This window comes from Puma concolor, chromosome E4 (genome assembly GCF_028749965.1).
Source record: "Puma concolor isolate L17-30 chromosome E4, mPumCon1.1.hap2, whole genome shotgun sequence".
Classification (NCBI taxonomy): Eukaryota; Metazoa; Chordata; class Mammalia; order Carnivora; family Felidae; genus Puma; species Puma concolor.
The window spans coordinates 69,880,753-69,902,117 of NC_141683.1; the positions used below are offsets into that span (position 1 = coordinate 69,880,753).

The following is a 21,365-nucleotide window of genomic DNA, read 5'->3' on the forward strand; positions in this document are numbered from 1 at the left end:
GCAGTACCCACCAGACACTTCGCATGGGCGGCAGGATGTGTGCGAGGTGACTGTCCCCACCCAGGCCACAGCTCGTCTCCTCCCTGAGGGTGCTGGCAGGTGCATCAGACGCTTTGAGAATTCTAGATCCGCGTTCACACACAACATCCGTGCAGTGTTCTAGCAAGTTCTGAGCTCTTAGGCTGTGGTCGGTTGTGTGTTTTCCTGGACGTGTAGGATTCTGGAGACCCACAGAGAAGACAGGAGGTCAGTTGGCTGGTCCCTCAGGCGGGACCCAGGACAGGCCCGCGACCGGCCTCAACTCTACACACGAAGACGTTATCTCAGGGGGCGGCAGGGCAGTGACTCGGGGAATCAGGGTCCCTGAAGGTGGAGCAGGGACGCGCCCACCTGGAATAGTGAGTCATCGAGGGTATTGGATGCTTTGCTACGAGGACCCCTGCTGTCCGGGGACCTACCCCCCTCTTCCCTCCCTAATGATGTGTACTTGTCCCATGCACGTCATGTTACCTATGTAATATTTATCATTACATGTTTATCATTCCGCCCAGCACCTAACACCACGGAACATACGCGCTTTCCCTCAGCACGTCGTCCTTAACTAGACGGCAAGTTCTCAGAGGCGGATCTGCGACCTTGTTCACCATCACATCCCCAGCGCCCAGCCAGTGCTCCGTTCACAGTCGGTGCCCAGTTCATCTACCTGGAATGAAATACGGTTGTGTTTGGGAGGGGAGCCCGGGTTCTGCGGCCGACGCCTCTGTGAGGGAGGAAGAGGGTTAGAGGGGTCTTTTCCCACTTGGCCGGGGTCCGCACGCCGGCTGGCCTCATGCTGCTCCTCTTCTCGGGAGGAGTCCAGATCGTGATGTGTCCAGGGCGGTTGCTTGGTGGAAGGTGTGCGTGGAGTCGACCCCGGTCTGCGCCCGGGTGCTCCTGAGTCAATGGACTGACCTTCATCCTCCTCATGCTCACCTGTAAAGTGAGTGCAACACACACTTACTTTGCCGCGACACGTTTCGGGCGGATCGTGTCCCCTCAAAGCCCCAGCCCCAGCGCCTCAGGACGTGATTACATTCGGAGAGGGTTCAAATCGGGTCGTTAGGGGGGGTGTCCTCACAAGCAGAGGATGTGGAGGGAGAGACACAGAGGGACAGCTCAAGGACCCCGGGGGAAGGTGGCCATCTACTCGTTGGGGAGAGAGGCCTCTGAAGAAACCAAACCCTGATGCCAGGACTGTGAGAAACCGGACGTCTGTGGGTGGGATTTGGTCACAGCTGCCCCAGCAGACACGAGACACCGTAGAAAACTTACAAACGGTCCGCTGCAGCTGCCGCCCAAATGTTTGTCGTCTTAGGATGCACTAAAGCATTCTAAGCAAATTACTCAAAATGACTTGTCAGCCCTGCCATGGGCTGGTCAGAACCTGGGTCGCATCCAGAGAGAGGCCACGCGGCCGGCGAGGAGTCCAGCGATGGTCTTGTGGGCTGTGGCGGCGTTTCACCCAGAGACGGAGGCCCAGGGGCACACAAAGCCATCTGCAGCGACAGCGGTCTTCAGGAAGGCGGATTCGATCTAGCTGTCTGGGCCGGGAGGGCAACACCAGAAGCTGTGGGTGGGTTTCAGTTCAGGACACAGGAGGCTTTTCTAAACGAGCTGCTGGCTTCCTCGGGAAGCATCCCCTGGGCTGGCTGGCTGGCCGCTTGTTGGAAAAGTTAGAGAGGGGACCCCAGCTAGACCCCCTGTTCCCACCAGATAAACTTGGATGTTCCTTTCAGCCCTGATACTCTCTGTGCAAAAGGGTTGTTCTCTGGCTGAAGGACCCAGTTCAGTTGTGCTCAGATACATCTCCTACCACCGTCAACAAATATTCCCCAGCTTTGTTGATTCCATGGCTGTTAGAAGAGCTTTCGAAATTAACCGAGGGAAAAAGTGAAATCAGTATTCAAATCATGGAGGTCGGTCATAGGACCTCAGAAATGGGGAAGAGTGCCCAGCTAAGGCTCCAGGCCCCCGAGAACAGGGTCGCAGGAATCAGCGTGTGCCAGTCAAAACCCCCAAAACTGTCATCTGTTTGACAAAGCATAAACAAATAAACAAATACAGACACCGAGCTTGATTTATCTACTAAAAGTTAAACTATCCTGGAAGAATTTGTTAAAATTACTCCCAGTGAAAGACGACACAGTAAAAACTGTAATTTCCTGAGGACCATCAGTACGTGAGTTTTGGCAAGGCTGATAGAAGCAAGGGACGATTTGGTGGCAGTATAAGAAATACAGTTTTTGGTTGGCGAATTGCATGAGAATAACGGGGTGTCTGTCACGGGTTCTGATGTGACCCCCTGCTGGCACCACCTCCTTCTTCGTCCACCCAACTAGAGGGAGGCCAGGCCTCTGGAGGGGGAGGGATCTGCGGGGGTCTTCGGGCACACTGGGGTGGGGGTGGGGGAGGGGGGAGTGTGGGGGCGGGGCAGTGGGGACAGGGATGGGGGATAGTGGGGGGGAGTGTGTAGGAGAGAGTGGGGACGGGGATGGGGGGGAGAGTGGGGAGTGGGGGGAGGCGGGTAAGTGGGGACGGGGATGGGGGAAAGGGGGGAGTGTGGGGGGTGGGGTGGGGTTTGGGGGGGTGGGCCGCACCATCGCGGGTTCGGGGGCTGTGTGCCAAGATCTGCACCGCGGCGCACCCTGAAGCGCCGGGAGCAAACACCCTGACCCCCTTGGGTTGCGACCCACCACTCGAGAAGCTTCCCCTCTCCGGGTACCCAGCCTTCTGCAGCTGCACGGACCACCCCCCACTTTCCTCGCGGGACAGCGCCCCCTGCCCTGCACGAAGGGCAGACGCCACGGTGCGGGGAGAAGAGTGTCTCAGCCACCTGGGTCGCCACGCGGGCCCAAAGGGGACACGCAGAGCCTCGGCGGGGGCCAGAGGCCCGGGGCCCGCGCGTCCCTCCCGGGGACAGGCCTCCTACTCCCAGGGCCCGGAAGGGGGGCGGGGCGCGCAGGCCGCGGGGCTGGCAGGTGCAGGCGCGCGGGCTTCCAATTGGTCGCGGCGCCGCGACGGCCCCGCCCCGAGTGCGCGTGCCCGTGCGCGCCCCCGGCCGCGCCGCCGCTCTCGCGAGCTCAGGTGGCGGGCGCGCGGCCGGGCCGGCGTCCCCACCCCCCGCGCCCGAGCGCCCCGGGAGCCGGAGGGGGGGCGCGGGCGGGGGGCGGGCGCCGCCGAGGCTTCCGTCTGGCTCGCGCGGCGGCGGCGGCGGCGGCGGCAGAGGTCGCGCACAGATGCGGGTCGGAGCGGCGCGGGGCGGAGGCGGAGGCGGGAAGGCGGCCCGAGGAGCCCCGCAGGTGAGCGCGGGAGCCCGTGGCCGGGGAGGGGGCGGCGCGCGAGGACCCCCGCGACCCCGGGCCGGACGCCGGAGTGGGGGGTGGGGGTCGCTGCGGGGACCCGCTGCAGCGCCGCGAGATGCCCGACAGAGACACGCATAGGCCCGGGAAAAGTGCTCCTGTAGCCTGGGGACGCGGAGAGGCTGCGGACTTGGCGGCCGCGGTCCCGGCGCGACCCCCGCCTGGCCACCCCTCCCCCGCGGTCCGCACGCGCGGCGCCCCGTGGCGCTGCCTCCAGCTGCGCACGCCTGGGGACCGGGTGGGGGGTCCCGTAGGGGGTCGTGGGGGGAGGGCTCGGTCCCGGCAGAAGGGGGCGGGGTATGGGGGTCCTGGCGGGGGGAGGGGGGAGACGGGGTCGGGGGGTGCAGTGCGGAGTGGTTGGGGGGGCTCGGGTCCCGGAGGAGGGGGGCGGGATAGGGGGTCTTATGGGGGGTCGTGGGGGGGGGCTTCTGTCCCGGCAGAAGGGGGCGGGGTAGGGGTGTCCCGGCGGAGGGGAGACGGGGTGGGGGGTCCCGTGGAGAGTCATGGGGCGGGGGCTCGTCCCGGTGGAGGACGGCGGGGTAGGGGGTCCCGTAGGGGGTCGTGGGGTGGGGGCTCGGGTCCCGGCGGATGAGGGTGGCGGGGTAGGGGGTCCCGTGGGGGGGTCCTGGGGGTGTTCGGGTCCCGGTGGAGGGGGGCAGGGTGGGGGGGGTCCAATGGGACGTTGTAGGGGGGCGCTCGGATCCCCGCCGAGGGGCCGGGGTAGGGGGTCCTGTGGGGGGTCGCGGAGGGGGCGGGGCAGGGGGGGTCCTGTGGCGGGGGCGTGCGGGGGGGGGGCTCGGATCCCAGTGAAGGGGGGCGGGGTGGGGAGTCGTGGTGGGGGCCTTGGGTCCGGACAGAGGGGGCGGGGTAGGGGGTCCCGGCGGAGGGAAGATGGAGTGGGGGGGGGTCCCGTGGGAGGTAGCGGGGGTGGGGGGAGGCTCGGGTCCAGGGAGAGGGGGTCCCGGCGGAGGGAAGACGGGGTGGGGGGGGTCCCGTGGGGGTAGCGGGGTGGGGGGCTCGGGTCCAGGCGGAGGGGGGCGGGGTGGGGGTCCCGGCGGAGGAGGGGGCGGCCCCGCGGCCCGGGCACCGCCGCGTCCGCTCCCGGCTGCAGGCGCCCGCCCGCCGGATGCCCGCGGTGCAGGAACGATGCATCATGGAATGAAGCCGAGCCCCGGAGACGGATGCCTGGAGCGGCAGCAGCCGCCGCCGCCGCAGCCGCCGCCCCCCCGCCGGCTCCTGGCCGCCGTCCTGTGGTTCCAGCTGGCGCTGTGCTTCGGCCCCGCGCAGCTCACGGGCGGTGAGTGACCGCAGGGCCCGGGGGTGGGGGGGTTGGGGGGGGGCGCCGGCCGGGCGGGACTTGCGGGGCGCGCGCCAGGGCCCGTCGCCGGCCTGAGACCACCCTCAGATCGCGACCCCCGGAGGTCCCCAACTCGACCGGAGGCGCCCCCGCGGTCTGTGTGGGGCTTCCCCCACCGCGGGCCTGGCCCCTGGTTCTGGGGTGGGGGAGGGGACGACGACCATAAACCTGGCCCATTATTCCCCCCCTCAGCCAGGAGAGAGCGAGAGAGGAGAGTGGGGTGCCTCGTGCTTAGCGTGTGTTTGTGGCCCTTTGCCCCTTGTCTGTGCCCCAGGTTTCAGCCCCTGGGTTTAAGCGAGAGTTGGGGGCACCCCCTTTGTGAGCGTGTGGGGCCTGCGGACGGGCCAGGCCGGCGGAGGGACCGGGTTGTGGGAAAGTTAACTTTCTCTCTCCTGGGGGGGGGGGGGGTGTTCCGTTTGCATGAAGTAGGGGCGGGGTGGGGTGCAGGGCTTCCCGGAGGTGTCGCTGGGGCGCTCTGCTCCTCAGGGTCTGTCACGGGGAGTGAGGTCTAGGGCGCCGTGTGCAGCGGAAGCTGGCCGAAGTAAAATCGTAGCCTCCGATTCAGTGGCGCATCTCCAGCTGTTGGGGTTCATGGGGGAGGGGAGGAGGAGGACAGATGGGGACCCTCGTCTGCATCTGCGACCTCATCGCTATGGGTCATCGCTGTCCGCTCCGCATTTCTGGGAGCGCTTGCGCACCTGTGAGACGGGCAGGCTCGTGTTTCCGGAGCTGAACTGCTGTTCGTATATAAATAAACGATAATTGGTGGAAAAGCAGGTATTGATGGATATACGCAAGCCATATCCTGTTTTCAGATATTGCTGTTTCAGAGAACGAAGGCGGAGAGGGAAGGCATGGGTAACAAATTAGCAAAAGTGGGGGAGGGGTAACGGGTGGGGCTCTATGGCAGAGTCCTCCCTAGCTGGGGCATGTTGCTGAGCCGTGGGAAAGACTTCTGGAGCATCAAGGAGCTTTCTGGGACGTGCTGGTCTCAGAATTAGTGACGAGACGCTCGCCTTACTCTGGGGACGGGGTTTGGGCTGTTTGATTTTCTAACAAGGGGGGACGTTTTTGGTGCTCTTGTATTTATAGAAAAGTCTCCCAGGCAGGTTTTCTCTTCAGAGAGGATGTGGGCAAAGGGGCCGCTGGCCAGGAGCTGTGCCGCCTGCCGGGGCTGCGGCCATAGCTTCTGGGGGCCAGGAGGGCACGCGTGGGGCTGGGCCTTTTCCTTCCCTGTTCTTCCCCCCCCTCCCCCTCCCCCTCCATTCAAGCTTTGATCTCTCAAACCAGGTCCATGAGCTCCTTCCATCCCCTGGGCCCATTTCTCCCTCGGAGCGAGGGGTATCTGGGTTTATCTGCGTAGCGCCCGACCGCTGTCGTTGGAAGCGTGAGCTCGGAGGGCGGCCTGGTTGCAGCGTGGTGGCTGTGCCCCCGATGCTAGTGTTCGTGCTCGCAGAGATTCTCCTCAAGAATCTCAGCTCAGTGCTCAGCACGGCCCCTCGGGCTCAGGTCAGTCACCGTCCGGTCACACCACACGTCCGTTACCGCGTCTTCGGAGGGAGAAGCCGTCACGCTCGGCGTCCAGAGCCTTGAGGGAAGACGGGGTGAGCGTCGCCTGTCCCGTCTGAGTTCACAGCTGGGCCTTTTCAGGCACTCATGCACCGCGGAAGGGCTAGCCCCCACCTGGGTTTCATCTTGAACTCCCTCGGGCTGCCCGGGTGGCTTCTGGGAGAGGATCGTCTTTTCCTAATTCCTCCACGAGTAAACAGTTCGGGTGCAAAGGGTGGTGGGGCTGTCCTACCGAGGACGCCATACAGAGACTTCTTTCTCGGGGCAGAGACCCACCCGCAGGCTCCAGGGTGGTCACAGAAGCAAATCCCTTGATTCCGCACCCGTGCTTCTGAGATTTGACAGGCAGACCCATTCCCTGGGATCTTACCGAAAGGCAGATTCTGGTTGGTCTGGGGGGCCGTTCCGGAAGATTCCACGTTTCCAATACGCTCCCAGCTGATGCCTTGCTAACGGTTGGAGGGCCACACTGATTAGCAGTGCTTTAGACGAAGGCATTCCTTCAACAAGTTGTTTCTGATCCCAGACTCACTCCCAGTCACCAAGTGCAAGGGCCGGAGGTGGGGAGGGGGCGGGAGGAGAGGTCTCCCGACGTTCCTGTGAGCCACAGAGCTGAAAACCAGCCCTCACAGAGGGCTTTCTTTTTTGTTTTTGCTCTTGTCCACAAAAGAGATGTGTATTTTATTTTTTTTTTTTTAATTTTTTTTTTTTTTCAACGTTTATTTATTTTTGGGACAGAGAGAGACAGAGCATGAACGGGGGAGGGGCAGAGAGAGAGGGAGACACAGAATCGGAAACAGGCTCCAGGCTCTGAGCCATCAGCCCAGAGCCCGACGCGGGGCTCGAACTCACGGACCGCGAGATCGTGACCTGGCTGAAGTCGGACGCTTAACCGACTGCGCCACCCAGGCGCCCCAGAGATGTGTATTTTAATAGACACTGTTCTGAAATGTGGATTTGCATTTTTGATTGTTTCCAAGGGGAAAAGAAACAGAACAATAGCAATATTTTGTAGTCTCAGGTAGGAGGAAAAAGCATGCATCCGATGCAAGTATTACAGAAAAAGCCTGAGCTAGAAAGGGGAGGAACTGAGAAGATGACCAGACGAAGGGGGGAAAGAACTTTGTCAGAAGAGAAACGCTTCGTCCTGGAAAGGCAAACTCGCTTCAATGCTTTAAGACCTTGGAGAGCATCCGTGGGCCCGAGTTGACCCGAAGTGACTTCTCCGTGGCTCTTTCCAGGCTGTTTTTTGGAAATGAGGACACAGGGCCCTCATTTGGGGCCACTAAGACCAAATCCCCGAGGGGACTAACACCAGGTTTATAGAGGGACATGAGCCCCACTGTCCCCAGAGTCTCCCTCCCGGTACGCTTGCTGGGGGTTTGCCTGCAGGGTCCGCACCGCACAGGAAGAGGGCGAAGAGTTTGCCCTGTAAGTCAGTCCCTGAGGGCAGATTCGTTAGCACGTCCCGGCCGAATCGCAGGCGGGGCTCTACACTGCACAGCTTTGGCGCCTGGGGCCTTGGAAGCCTCAGTGTCCTGGGTAAACCGAGGACCTGACGTCAGGGCTCGGTGTGCAGGATGGAAGCCGCGTAGGCACTGAGTCAGTGCAGGTGGTAATGAGGTGGGGGCTGGGACAGTGCCAGAACCTTCCAGGCCTTTGCTTTATTCGTTCAATAGATACCGTGTGCCCGTCCACACCCTGTGCTAGGCACTGCTGTGTATAATGTTCCTCTGCCTAGAAGGACCCTCTCTTACTCTCTGGTTTTCTGCCCAGTGAACAAATTTCACTTCCAAACTCAAAGCGCTGTCATTCGTATTTCCCTGGCCACTGGGCCCTCACGTGGGCTGCCACTGCACCACGTATGACCCTCCCTGCTAGCGCTGTCTCATCCACTGGACCATCAGCCCCCTGTAGGCAAGAACCTGGACTTCATTCACTTCTGTGTCTCAGGCACTCAGGACAGCATCTGACATACAGGAGAGGCTCTGCCGATGTTGACCGACAGCAGGAAAGGGGTCCCAGATCCCTGCCCCGCTGTTTAGAAAATAATTACCGCGGGTGCTCACCACAGTGCAAGGGTCTCAGGGTAGTTGAGGCCACTTCCATTTGGAGGTGGTCTCGGAGGCTGGAGGGGCAATCCTCAAAGGCTCTAGAGCAGAGGTGGCCCTTCGGCTGGTGTCTGTGGGAGGGGTGGTTGGAGCGCCGAGGGAGGGGGAGAGACACCTTGTGCAAAAGTGTGGAGGCCGTCAGGGGTTGTCTTACTCGGGGAGAGCAAACAGTCCGGTTAATCTAGAACAGCACATCCGTAGGGAGCCAGAGAGTAGGGATGGTCTAGAACAGAGTATCTGCAGGGAGCCAGAGAGTAAGGAGGGCAGACAGGTTGGAACCCTGTTGTAAGGGTCTTGGGAGGCCTGGTGAGGATTCTGAATGTCTCACCGCAGGCTGTGGGGACCTGCTGAGGGGTTTGGGGCAGGTGCACGATACCATCCAAGCTGTGCTTGGTTTCCTCTCTCTGCTTGCGAATTGCTGACCTGGGACCCCCCACTTGACTGCCCTCTCTGTGCGTCAGAGTTGTGACACCAGTGGGGTTGAATCAAGCTCCTTGGGGTCTCGTTGAGGCCACGTGGCCATGGCATCCGGCCCTATGCCCGCGCTGAGACACAAATGCTCTGACTGGCTCACTCCTTTGGAGGTGCCGGGCCCTTGGCATCTTATCGAGAAGGTTTTGTGACCTGGCAGAGTGGGAGCTTTTCATGCAACGCTGTGTCTAAAAGTCACGATTTCAAACTGCATTTACCTCAGTCTCTAAACCGAGGTCCCAACTCCTCAAAACTACAAAGTGCGTTTCTTCAGCAAAAGGCCTTAATACATGTGAGCAGCCTGGAAGCTCTGTCGATGTCCCCGCGAGGTGAAATCTGAGGGCTGTCGCAGACACGGGAAGGGTTTCCTGCGGCAGCCAGCAGATCCGTCGTCTCTGAGGCCTGAGTGGCGAGGTGGAGAGAGTCGTGGTTCCGTAATTCCCGCGGTAATGAAGGGGGAGGCGACGATCTCCCTGCAGTAACTACTGGTTGGACACCGGAATTGTGGGTGGAGAGAAGCACCCACAATATCTCTCCTGGCGTCCGACGTATATTCCAAAAGCTCCCAGAGGCCAGGAGACTTGCCCTCTGCGGGGAGCCCTGCGGCAGCGCGAGAGCCTGGCATCTTCCCGGGCTGACAGATCACGTTCAGTCTTTGCCGTTGAATAGCTACGTGGCTTCGGGCAGGGGTGCGGCTTCTCCCGGGCTCAGTTCTTTCCATGTCGCTGATGTTCTTTGATTCCGTGATGACAGGCATTTGATGGGTGCCGACCTCTCTGTAAAGCTGATTCTCTTGTCTTGCACCCACATGTTGGTCTTTTCCGAGTGTCCGCTGTGTGCCCTGGGCACCCACAGCGAGGGGCTCAGTCCTGCTCCCAGGGAAACACTCGAGTCCGGGCCGGTTTCTTCTCAGAAGCTTAGATGTGAAATGCTTGTGTACAATTATTTTTTCCACATACGCTGTTTTAAAAAGTTTATTTATATTTTGAACAAGAGACAGAGAGAGAGTGTGTGAGCCAGCAGGGGAGGGGCAGAGAGAGCAGGAGAGAGGATCCCAAGCAGGCTCTGTCAGCGCAGAGCCCCACGTGGGGCTTGAACTCACGAACCATGAGCCAAAATCAAGAGCCGGTAGCTGAACCGACTGAGCTCCCCACGCGCCGCTCGTGTATGTTTTTATTCAGCTTAGAACTTAGTCTTGTTCACTGATACGGACGAGAACGTTGGTTTCCCCAGGCTACTTTTCCTGATCCTTGCCTTCTTGGTAAGTTTGTTTTGTGTCTGACGGTGAAATAACCACGCACAGCAGCAGTGTGTCTGAAGAGACCGTTGGGATCCTTGGCTCTGAACTGAGGGAAAGAAGGGGCAGAAAAATAGTTTTTGCTAATGTGTTTTCAGTCACGTTTCACCAAAACCAAGCACAACTTTTAGGACCAGACACATATTCTCGTGGGTCGGATTTGCCATTTTATCGATGTATTGGTCCATTCTCACAAGAATGAGCTGTGCACCTGTTGCCAACACGGAGGATTGGGAAAAGGAAAAACAGAGTTTCCGGCTGGCCACCGTCTGAGTGAGTGACCGGTCTGCAAGTCACTAGTAACAGTGCTACCGATTGTGAACCTTTAGAGACCGTTTACTACGTGTCGGGGCTGCGCTCAGCGATTACACCTGTTAGCTCACGGGATCCCCACCACACCTGTCTGAGGCTGGCGCTGTTCCTGGTTCTTATTTTACAGACGAGGAAACCGAGGCACAGAAGATTCAGCAACTTGCTCAGGGTCGCCCAGCTGGTAAGTGAGGCACGGCGACCCAGATTATCTTTTTTATCACGAGTTTTTTCTGTAGGTGTGGAAATCCCAATCACTACATGCGTTTTTGTTTTTTTTTAAATTGTATTTCAAGGCGAGCATCGCTTTTTAAGCCACAGTTACCAAATATTTAGGAACTGATATAAGTGAAGTCTTGTGTTATGACCGTAAAGGGGAAAACACACGAGCAAATCAACAATATGAAACCCCACAACTTAGGAGAAAGTGAAGGCCTGAGTGCCGGCGGCTTGAGCCCTGAAGGGAGGGAGGAAGCGGCCAGGAATCCGTGAGGAATCCACAAGGCCAGGAACCCCTCCACCGTGCTGAGGGGCACAGGGTGGGCACACGGGGTCTGGGACACTGTCCCCACCTTCTGCCTGTGACCTCGGCGTGATGGCCTTCATCTGCGAGGCCCTTTCTCCTGTGATTAATTTTAGTTAATATGTGCTTACGTGCTGTTTGCCGGCTGTTTTCACATGGACTTTATCACTGCCTCTGATTTTCTTGGCAACCCAGGAGGATAAGGAGAAGGTTTTGATTTTTTCCCTCCCCCATCCTTTTTTTTTTTTTAATTTGAAGAAACATTTTCAGCGAGGTGGATCTCCTAGTGTCTCAAAGTAGACAAAGCAGGTTGGGAGCCAGGCGGGTGGGTCAAGGCTCCCCTCCACGTCCCGCGGGCCCGACTGGTACACCTGTCTTCGAGTCGTGTGAGGTACAGGACAGCGTAGTTAGTGCATTTCCGAGCGGAAGAAGACAGTTGTATCTGGGTCATGAGCGTGAGTAACTGCTCCTTCTGGAAGGTTAACTTTGAGGTAAGAATAGGGTTTGGTAGTTGGCGAAATCTGAAATTGCTCAGTCTGCTGTCCAGGAAGGTGCGTTTCACGGACTGAGCTTAAGGTGCTGAGTTTTAGGGAAGGATTTGGTCCGATATTTCTTCTTCTTTGAGGAAGAGACTGCTGTACTACTCTAAGACAGAAAGAATTATCCACTCAAGAGGAAAAACAAACAAATCATGGAGTCGTGCACAAATTAAGAGCGCATTTTTAGATGGCTTCTTAATTGAGAGTATCGTAATTGCTTTATTAATCTTCAACGAGGTAAGCTCGGAATGTCAGAGAAGGAAAACAAAATAATTCTGGAAGTTACTTGGAGATGACAGGGCACCCGGGAGCATCCTAGCGGATGAGCCGCCATGACTCCACTCCAGAGCGAAGGTCCTGAGGGCCCCGGGGGGTGGGGGTGGGGGTGGGGGCAGACACAGGTATGTACTTGCAACAGGCAGGCCCGGGCCCCAGGAATGGAATTTTATTCTGAGAAGGGAGGGGAGTTGGGGAGCCTGATAAGCTTGACCAGTGATCATTTGTCATCATCCCAGTAAATTGAACTTTTCAAGAGGGAGGGTGAGTAAGGGTTTTTGGAAATGGAGACTCGACCTGGTTATCCGAGGTTTCTGTTCGAAAGCGGTGGCTTATCTCGCGGAGCTAGCAGCATGGGAACGGAGCGACCAGGAAGGTCGTTCGTGGGCTCTGTTCCTTTTCCTCAGAGTAACCGAACACAAACAGATCTTATTTTCTTCGGTCTGGTTGCGTTTGTGAAAGATGTGTGTGATTGAGCGGTGAGCCCGGCAGAAGGACATTCTCCTGAGACACATTCCCCTCAGGTCTGTGCATGTAAGGCAGCGTTCTGGATCTGGCCTCCCGCGTTCAGATTCTCAGTACGCGGAGGAACCCTGGGCCCCCTCATCCTGCAAACTCACAAGAAGCTGATTCTGTCCCGGCGAGAAGTAGTCTTGCTTTACAGAAGTGTGATGGATTTAGGGGGCTCATCCCGAGAGGGGCTCTCGGAACCAGACCCTTCAGGGTCTCAGTGTCAGAACCCCAGCCAACAGTGCGTTGTAATCGTTTCTTTCGGGGACACGTGCACGTTAAGGACGGTGTGACAGAACGCGCTCCATGGCTGGCTGGGGCCACCTCTGTTTAAGTCATGTTTGCGCTTCCTCTGCTGTGAAACAAGCTGGCTGTGAACTGCTGTGTGGACTTTTAAATTTTACTTTAATGCTTATTTATGTATCTTGAGAGAGAGAGAGAGGGAGAGCGTTGGGGAGGGACAGAGAGAGAGAGAATCCCAACCAGGCTCCACGATGTCAGCACAGAGTGCGATGTGGGGCTCCATCCTGTGACCCTGGGCTCGTGACCCGAGCTGAGATCGAGAGTCGGCCGCTCGTCCGATTGAGCCGCCGGGCGCCCCTGCTGCGTCGACTTTAAAGCCTTGCCAGCTCTTTCTCTTTGGATGGTACCTGGGGGACTCTGTGTTTTCCTGCCTCCCTTCCACTGACACCAGTGTTTGTAGACAAGAGGTCCTCGTCTGCCTGTCGTGACGGCGTGGGGGGTACGACTTGGCGTCTTGAGACAAAGTTCACATGCCGGGGTTCCTTGGCGCGGTCACTGGCTGGCTAAGGGCTGGTAACCTAGTTGCTGCCTTAGCCTCCTTGTGACTACCTGTGAAATGGGAAGAGCACACCGTCTGCCTGCCATGGTTGTCGTGAGGGCCGGATGCACCAACAGAGGGACGATGAGTGTTGGAGGGGTCAGAACCCTCACCGACGGACCAGCAGTGAGCGCTTGTTCCGTTCACCGTGGGTGGTGCAGTTACCGGGAGCCTCCTTTGTCCTGAAAAGCTGTTGCCTAACAAGTACCTGAGTAGGTAACAAGCACACCCGGTGGTGCTGGTCCGTGGCCCCCGTGGTCGGGACGTGGTGTGGCGGGTCCACGGGGAAGGCTAACCAGAGGGCAGCCTTAGCAGAGGGCAGGAGGCCGGACCCACGGCCGCGCTAACCGCAGGGATCAGGAACTTGAACCACCACTGGAGGCAGTCAGAGCCGACGACCTGTGTCTTCAGGGACGTGATGTGCCTGGATCTTCGTTTTAGGAAGGGGGTTTTTAGCAACGTGGAGATGGGGGAGAGGGAGAGCCATCTCTGCTCGTTGTCTTTGGTTATTTTTAAGGTATAAGCCTTTATTTATTTATTCTTCGGGGGGGTGCATGTGCACAAGCAGGGGAGGGGCAGAGAGAGAATCCCAAGCAGGCTCCACGATGTCGGCACGGAGCCCGACACGGGGCTCGATCCCACGATGCTGGCTGGGATCGTGACCCAACTCAGCCACCAGGCACCCCAGCTGTTCACCGTCTTTATTGTGTTTCTGCCGGTGGCTCTGCAGAGGGCACAGTCGGGACAGAACGGGGCGCTGCCCTCGGCCCGAACTCCAGGGCCGCCGGTCGAAAGCTCTCCCCGCCGGCCAAGGCCGATCCCACAAGGGCTTTGAGCGGAGAGGAACAGGTGCCTGTAGGAGTCGGGAATGGGGCCGACAGCTGGTGGGTGTGGGTGGAGGAGGGCTGCTGGCGGGCGGGGCTCCCGTGACCAGCAGGCTTGTGTCGCCTTCAGGACGTCCACTCGGTCGCGATCTGTACAGCTGAGACCGGGTCGGGTTCTGGGGAGGGGCAGCGGAGCGGAGCCTCACGGAGGGAGGGGCCCTCTGGGGAGGGGCGTGCGGGGGGAGCCATGAGGAGGGCTGGAGGGTGAAGCCTGGGAAACACCCACACTCAGGTGTCAAGAGGAGAAGGCAGTTGTGCCCACGGTATCGGCCACAGTAATAGTAAAACCACGACAGGACTTGGCCCTGGGCTGGTTGCTCCTCCAGATGTGGGCCCGAGATTTGTTCCCACGCTGTTCTCGGGATGCTGTTCAAGCACCTGGGACTCTGCACTTCCGCACCTGGCCGTGCACCTGTGCACAGGTGTGGGGGCTGGGAGGGCAGAGCCCGAGTCCGGAAGGTCCTCCCTCCCGGGGTCACTGGTCGGGGGGGGGGGGGGGCCCGTGTGTGCACGGTGATGGGCGGGGCTTCTCCACGCTCCGGGGCCTGCATGTGCCCTTTGCCCTTCTGCTGCCACTTAACCTTCGAAGGAGCGACCCCTGTCACGCCCACCCCTGTGGCCAGCGCTGTCCTCTCTGGGCGGGTCACTTGACCTCACCCCGCTTTGTTTTCCTCGTCTGCGATCGGGGCAGAGGGGCGTCCCCTGCACTTGACGGGGTTCACGGGGACGGGCTGTGTGCGTGGAGGCGGCAGGACCGGAGTCAGGATCGCAGCTTGGAAGGAGACCTCCTTCCACGGCTCCACGGAAACGCCTCCCCCACGGGGACGAATGTGAGAGCTCAGGGGGCAGCTGTGAGTGTGCTCAGGGGGAGTCGCGTCTGCAGGCAGAGAAGGTCCTGTGTGGCCAGAGGAAGGCCCGGCGGCCTTTTCTGTGCTCACCGGAAGCCTTGGGGAGGAGAAACTGGACACGATTCACCCTCGTGCCCAGGGCCCACGGTGGCTGGGGGTCCTCGTGTCCCTCTCTTTGCCCCCTTCCCCCATCCTGCACACTACCTCGGTGCTGGGAGCGCTGGACCCCAGAATCGGGAGCTGCGTTTAGATCCAGGGAATCACCAAACGCTTTGTTGTGTTGAGTGCCAGCTGTGTGTGGTCTTTCCTGAGACCCCTTTGCAGCTGCTTTCGGGCGTCTGTGGGCCGGAGGCCTGGGGTCCTCTGTCTGCCCTCCAGTCTCGGTGCCGCCTGTGGGCCCGGCCTGTCCTCAGGGCTGTGCGGTGCCAGGGTCTTACCTGGGGAAGGGTCCTTACGTGCAGCCTGCTCAGTGTGCCTTGCATCAGTGGCAGAGGGCCTTGTGTGGCTTTGTAGGGTCGCGGGCACGTGTCCCTGGAGAGCGGCTTTGTGGGAAGTCTGCACGAGGTTTTCATTTCCGTGGAAGTGAGCACACAGACCACTGGGCCCGTGTCCTCTCCGGATGCAGGGAGACCCCGCTCTCTGGGGGCTGGGAGTGGGGGTGAGCCTGCCCTGTGTCCGTGGCCACCACGCTCGTGGGCGGGTCCCCGCCAGCTGGGGTGGCGGCTGAAACTCTTCCCCCCGCCTCGCCTCGCTGTGTGGCTCTGTGTGGAGTGGCTGCCGGGCCCTAATCAGAAGCGTAGCGGCCGCCTGGCCTTCCCTCGCTTGGCCGCTCTCTCCTACGCACCTCGGCCTCTAGCACTTGGCTCTTCTCTCGTACCTGCTGGGTGGATGTTGCCGCTAACTGGGTCATGTTCTCAGTGACGTAGCAGAAAAGCGGCAGATTGCAGCAAGCCTGAGACTCCTCGGGCCTTCGGTTCACACTGAAAGCCTGTCTTTCCACTGCTCTTCCTGGATTCAGGCCCACACGTAAAGTTGCCGCCCCCAGGTGCAGAGCAAGTGGCCGCGTGTTCCTTGATACCCGTCTTTCCAGAAGATGTTGCACCAGGGGTGCCCCCTTGGCCCGGGGAGGCAAGGAGCAAGACCCGGATGAGGCCTGAGAAATCTACTTGTTCATGCCGCCCTGAGCTGCCAGCAACTCCCTCGGGCCTGGACGGCCCTCCGTCCCTTTCCTACCTGGGCACAGTCTTCCTGTCCCTTCAGAGACGGCTCACCCCTCGCCCCACCCCTCCCGTGACCTCTTGGACGGCCCCAGCCCTTCCCCTCCCCACCCCCCCACCCCCGCCCCCGTCCAAGAAGTCGCCGTGTCCTCAGAGCCCTGGGAGCACCCGAATCCTGGCCTGAGCCGGGCGCCACGGAGGCCGCCTGGTCCGGGACCTTACACGGAGCCCCTGGCTCCCCCGCGGGGTCTGCTGGATGGTGTGCGGCCTTGGGGCCCCCTGGGCAAGTCGCCCGGGCCTCACCCGCTCTACTTGACTGCACCTGCTTTATGTGCTGGGCTCGCTCACGCCCTCCCCGCAGCTGGGACCCCTGTCTGCAGACGAGGGAGACGAGGTCAAGACTCCTGTGTGGCTTGTGCCGTCGTCACTAAGAGAACAAAGCAAATCCCGGACCTGCTGCTGTCTTCAGATGTCGGGGGAACGACTTGATGTGTCTGTGCCTCGGCGTCCACGTCTGTGTGATGGGGGTGGGGTGCCATGAGGCTTAAACAGCCATCACAGGGGCATGTCTGGCGGGGCCATCTCCATCGTTACGTGTCTTCACTGTCAGAAGGCAGGGGCCCCGCCGACTCTTTACCTGACCGCCATCTAGATGCTTCATAACCGGTCTCCTGAGCAGTCGGGCCTCCATGGTGGACGGCTGGCTCCTCCTCCAGGCTGGGCTCCAGGCTTGCACTCCATCCAGATCTCCAGAAGCACAGATGGACGTAGCCAGCCCGGCCTGGCCCCTCGGCTTGGCCGGCAGGCTGGTGGGCTCTGCAGCCGGGGTGTTATTGAATTGAGCATCTTGTTACTTCTGACTCTCTTCCCTTTTGCTTTTGACACCTGGGTCACTGGCCGGAAGGACACCCTGAACCCTGTCCTGCCCTCGGCGAGCGACGGCCGCGAGGGCCCGAGGTTCCCTCACTCTGGCCTGATGGGTTCAAGCAGGGCTTTGAGCTCCAGCCTCCGTCCTCCCCCTCCCCCCCCCCGTCACGTTTACTCAGTAGGAACTTATTAAGCGCTTGCTGTGTGCGAGCCCTGCTCCAGGAGCTCAGACCGGAAATGGGAGCGAGGACGTGGCACCCACGTGTGGGCTCTGTCACAGGCCACCCCGGGCGGCCACGGCAAGTTCTGGGGGCTGTGCGTCGGGCTCCCCGGTGCCTGCTTGCCAGGGCCTCGCGAGGCCTTTCCCTGGTGTGCACGGGCGTGGAAGGGGAGGCAGGGAGAGGGGCCCTCAGTGTCTCTTCTCATCGGGACACCAGTCATACGGGCTCAGGGCCCCACCCTTGCGACCTCCCCACTCACACTGGGGCTTTCGGCTTCAGCATGTGAATTGGGGGGGGACACTGGTCAGTCCTCAGCGGATACCCAAGGAAGACCAATGTGAATTCTGACAAAAAGATACCGTGAGGATGCAGAGTTCTTATCCCAGCCAGGGGAGACCAGGCAGGCTTCCAGGAGGAGGTGATACCAGAGCCGAGTTCTGAGGAAGGGTGGCAGCGAGACGGACGCAGCAGCAGCACGAACACTGGCATGGCCACGTGGCCTTGCCTGTGTGCGCACACGCTTGGGTGTGTACACGTTTGTGCCTGTGTGTGTATGCGCTTGAGTGTGTGTGTGTGTGTGTGTGTATGCGCTTGAGTGTGTGTGTGTGTGTGTGTGTGTGTGTGTGTGTGTGTGTGTGAGAGAGAGAGAGAGAGAGAGAGAAAGAGAGAGAGATGGGGGTCAGCAAACCATTGCTTTCCTACTCGTGTGTTCTCTCCAGTCGGAGTCAGTCACCAGGCGTTGGCTGAGGTCAAGCTATGCAGACTAACGTGCAGACACCGGGGCCCCGGGATCATCTGAAAGTTCAAATGTGCGGAGTTCCCCGAATCATAGGCCACGGTGTTTGCTCTAACCTAATCAGCCGGCTGCTAGACACTCCTGTGACTCGATTACAGCCGCTGGCCACTCCAAAATCAATCGCTCGTGGCTCCCAGGCCACCCCGTGGGCCGCGTCTGGGTTAGGTCAGGTAAATACTGAATTACTGCCTGGAGCCGGCCTGCGGAGACGTGGCGGCTGATGTCTACAGTAACGGGAGGGTAGCTCTGATCGCAGGTTTAGTCATTCGCATTTATCTTTTCTGGGTTTCTTCTCCCCCAAACATTTGCTCCGTTCCTTTTTCCTGTCCTTCCGACGTTCTAAGTGTCCGACTCATCTGCGTGCCTGGTGTGGCTGTGGGGCCCCGGGTCCTCGGCGGCCTCATCCAGGTGGGCGGTGGCCGGGCTCCCCACGGTCACCCTGTCTGCTCACTGCCTCCTGGGAGCCCTCAGCTTCCAGCCCGAGGACCAGCTTCCCACGGTCTCTGAGTGCCCCACCCGCCGCCACGCGTGCGTGAAGACTCGTGTGTGCGCCGCTCACACGAATGACGGGCGGGACCCAGAAGCTCTGCCGTTGTGGAAAATTGTGTGTGGAAAAAATATGCGTCTTTATTTTTTCCCCTGAAAATGCAGACAGAATGAGAAATACTCCAATAAACCTGCAAAAGCGATGCCTCTGTCTTAGTTGTCTCTAATTCAGCCCGTCGTTACGACAAACCGAGGCATTACAGGCTTCGTAACTGTGATTATGGTACCGTTTCCTGTGTTACAAACCGATGCTTTCGTTGCATATGAGAAACAGTGTTTTCCGTGATGAATACTGGAAACATGATCAGTGTCCCTGTCGTGCATATCTGTGGTCGGCCCGCGTCCGTGCTGGAGGGACCTTGGAGGTGGCGGTCATTACTCGTGCAGAAACGGGCCCGGGGCTCTCACAGCTGGTGAGCGGCAGAGCCGGCCAGGGGCCCCAGTTTCCTCTCTCTGATGTCACTCGCACCCCTGCAGACAGCTGGGGTTGTAACAGCAGTGCCCGCCTTTCAGGCGTCTTTTGGGTTAAATGAGATAATAGGAGGAAACACACACACAGCAAGGTCTGGCCCAGATCATGGCTCGGTGAACACAAGGGGTCCTTGCTTCCATTAGTCCTTGTGAGCCTCCTCCACAGACCCGCTTCAGGCCTTCTTGAACAGGTGCTTCCCGCCCTGCCCCCCGTGTCCTGGGTGATAAATGTCACATGCTCACGAGCTATCACATCCTTCTCTGTATTTCCCTGAAACACATTTACAGCCACGGGGGACGGTCTGCAGACTTCGCTATGCGGCTGCTAGACTTTGCCTCCTGGGAGATGTCTGTCTGTGTCTCTGTCTCCTCATGTGATGCGTCCCCTCTCCTGGGACCTGGGGGCCCAGCCCCCTGCGGCTTGGACAGGCGGCACCGGCGGTCAGCTGCCCAGTGCGTGCACCGCCCGAGGTTGGTGTGACGGGTCCCTCTCTGAGGAATACGGCTGGCCCGGCTGTTGTCTTTCCAGAGCACACGGGGCGATGTGTCCCTTGGGAACAGAGGCCCCGTGTGCTGCGGAAGCCCTGGCTCCCGTGAACGCCGTGCCGTGTGCGCTGGTTCCTGAGCCGGGAGCAGGCATTGCCCAGGACTTGTCACACCGAGAACTTCACACTCATGAGCGCAAACCGTGGGGCTTCACGGAGCCTCACCGTGCTGAGATCGGCAAAGCCGATGCAGAAGCAGTGCCATGGGGTCTGGGCGCAGAGACACGGGTTCAGACTTGTTTGAAGAGGGAGGCGTCTGTATCGGGTGACGTGTAGGGACACGGGCAGGGCCGCCCATGGGCCGGTGTGTGGCTCGCTTGCTGCCCAGTGAGGACTCGCTCTGGCCTGAACTGAGACTGTGTTGTGGGGACACTCGGTCAGCGAGGCCGGACGTGTGGTCATGATAACACGACTGTGACGGCAGTAACGATGGCCGGTGTTCCTCACCCACATGCTTCGTGCCTCTCACGTTCCGAGTGTTTTCTTTCCACGTATGAACTCGTCCAGCCGTATGGCTTAGGTCCCGTGTTCGTGCCTGTTTTCAGACAAGCAAACCGGCAGTAACCGGGGCTGGGGTCCCATGCAAGGTCCCGGCCCCACCGCCTGCAGGCTGGGGGCACTCGGCCCTGGCGCCTCAGATGTCAGACTGGGACGGATCTCCCAGCGCCCTGCCCGCTTTCCCCTCGAACAAAACCTCTTCCAACAGGAAGCATAATTTCCTAATCTCTTGTAAACTGTTTCCTTCCCAGGAACTCACCAGGAGGTCATTGGGGAGCCCCTGGGGGCCAAGAAAGGAGCAGTGTGTCTGGGCCACGCTTTAGGGGTTCGCGCGTGGCCCAGCTTGGCCCTGGGCCTGAGGCCGGGAAGCGCCGCTCCAGGGACGGGTCCAGCCGCGGCGAGACCCGGCAGGTGCTCCATGTGGGGGCAGTAAGGTCCAGGGGAGGGGGCGGGAATGGGGGGGGAAGGAAGGCTGGGGACATGTAGGGAAGGGTGAGGTCAAGAGAACGGAGGGGAAGGAGAGGAACGGCAGTGGAGTTTCTGGTCCGGGCGCCGGGGAGGAGTGTGGAGTCCGTGAGCGTCATGGAGACGTCAGGGGGAAGAGCTCATTGTGGGAAGATGACTTTGGTCCGAAAACACTTAGAGTTTGATGTGCAGGTGGAGTTGCCCCGCAGGCATCAGGATGGCAGGTGCAGTCGGGGTTCTGGAAGCAGATTTAGAGTCGTCCTCTGGGAAGCAGTCATTGAGATCAGCGTTCGTGGTCCAGAGAGGAGCCTGCAGGCTGGGGGTCCGCCAGGGGCTCCCCAGACAGAGGCTGGGGCGCAGGGAGAGCCGGGGGCCTGCATTTGAATCCCAGCTGCACAGCCCGTGACCTTGGGCACGTCCTTGAGCGTCTCTGTGCCTCTGTCTGGTCACAGTGCCCGGGGGCATTTGGAGAAGCCGGTGAGGCGCCAGGGAGGTGCAGGGGTGCTGGGGGAGGGCTGGTGGGACTCCCCAGGGGTGGAAGGGTGCGGGCGAGGGCACAGCGCCTGTGTTAGCTCGCTGGTGGTCACGGGGGGCTCCAGCGCCCCTCTGCGTGGTTGGCGTTCCTGGCGAGACCTTAGCACGCAGCTCTTTCTCTGACGGCGGCTGAGGGGGCTGCGAGCGTGTGGGGGGAACAGCGGGTTCCCGGTGCAGCCTCGTCCTTTCTCCTTGAGTAGGAGGCAGTGGCCGCAGGGGGAGCACGAGAAGGCGAGTCCGGGAGGAGTTTGTAAAAGGGGGGGACTTCGTGG

The 21,365-nt window shown here is 60.1% G+C and overlaps 1 protein-coding gene and 1 long non-coding RNA gene across 5 annotated transcripts in view; one reads left to right on the plus strand and one right to left on the minus strand.

Annotated features, from left to right (window-relative positions):
• Positions 1–709: 709 nt before the first annotated feature.
• On the minus strand, positions 710–2,968 carry LOC147572793 (uncharacterized). The gene is made up of 3 exons (XR_015245969.1): positions 2,733–2,968; positions 1,424–1,580; positions 710–972 (listed from the first exon to the last, which is right to left on the minus strand). It is a non-coding gene; the product is annotated as an uncharacterized LOC147572793 (long non-coding RNA).
• Positions 2,969–3,126: 158 nt separating this feature from the next.
• SUSD4 (sushi domain containing 4) overlaps positions 3,127–21,365 on the plus strand; it is a 92,261-nt gene continuing 74,022 nt past the window's right edge. For 2 of the 4 annotated variants that reach the window (XM_086693972.1, XM_086693974.1), the window contains exons 1-2: positions 3,127–3,338; positions 4,510–4,695. In XM_086693972.1, coding sequence (XP_086550098.1) covers positions 4,545–4,695 — 151 coding nt within the window. In that variant the 5' untranslated portion in view covers positions 3,127–3,338; positions 4,510–4,544. The remainder of the gene's footprint in view (positions 3,339–4,509; positions 4,696–21,365) is intronic. The other 2 variants (XM_086693973.1, XM_086693975.1) reach the window with 2 other exon arrangements.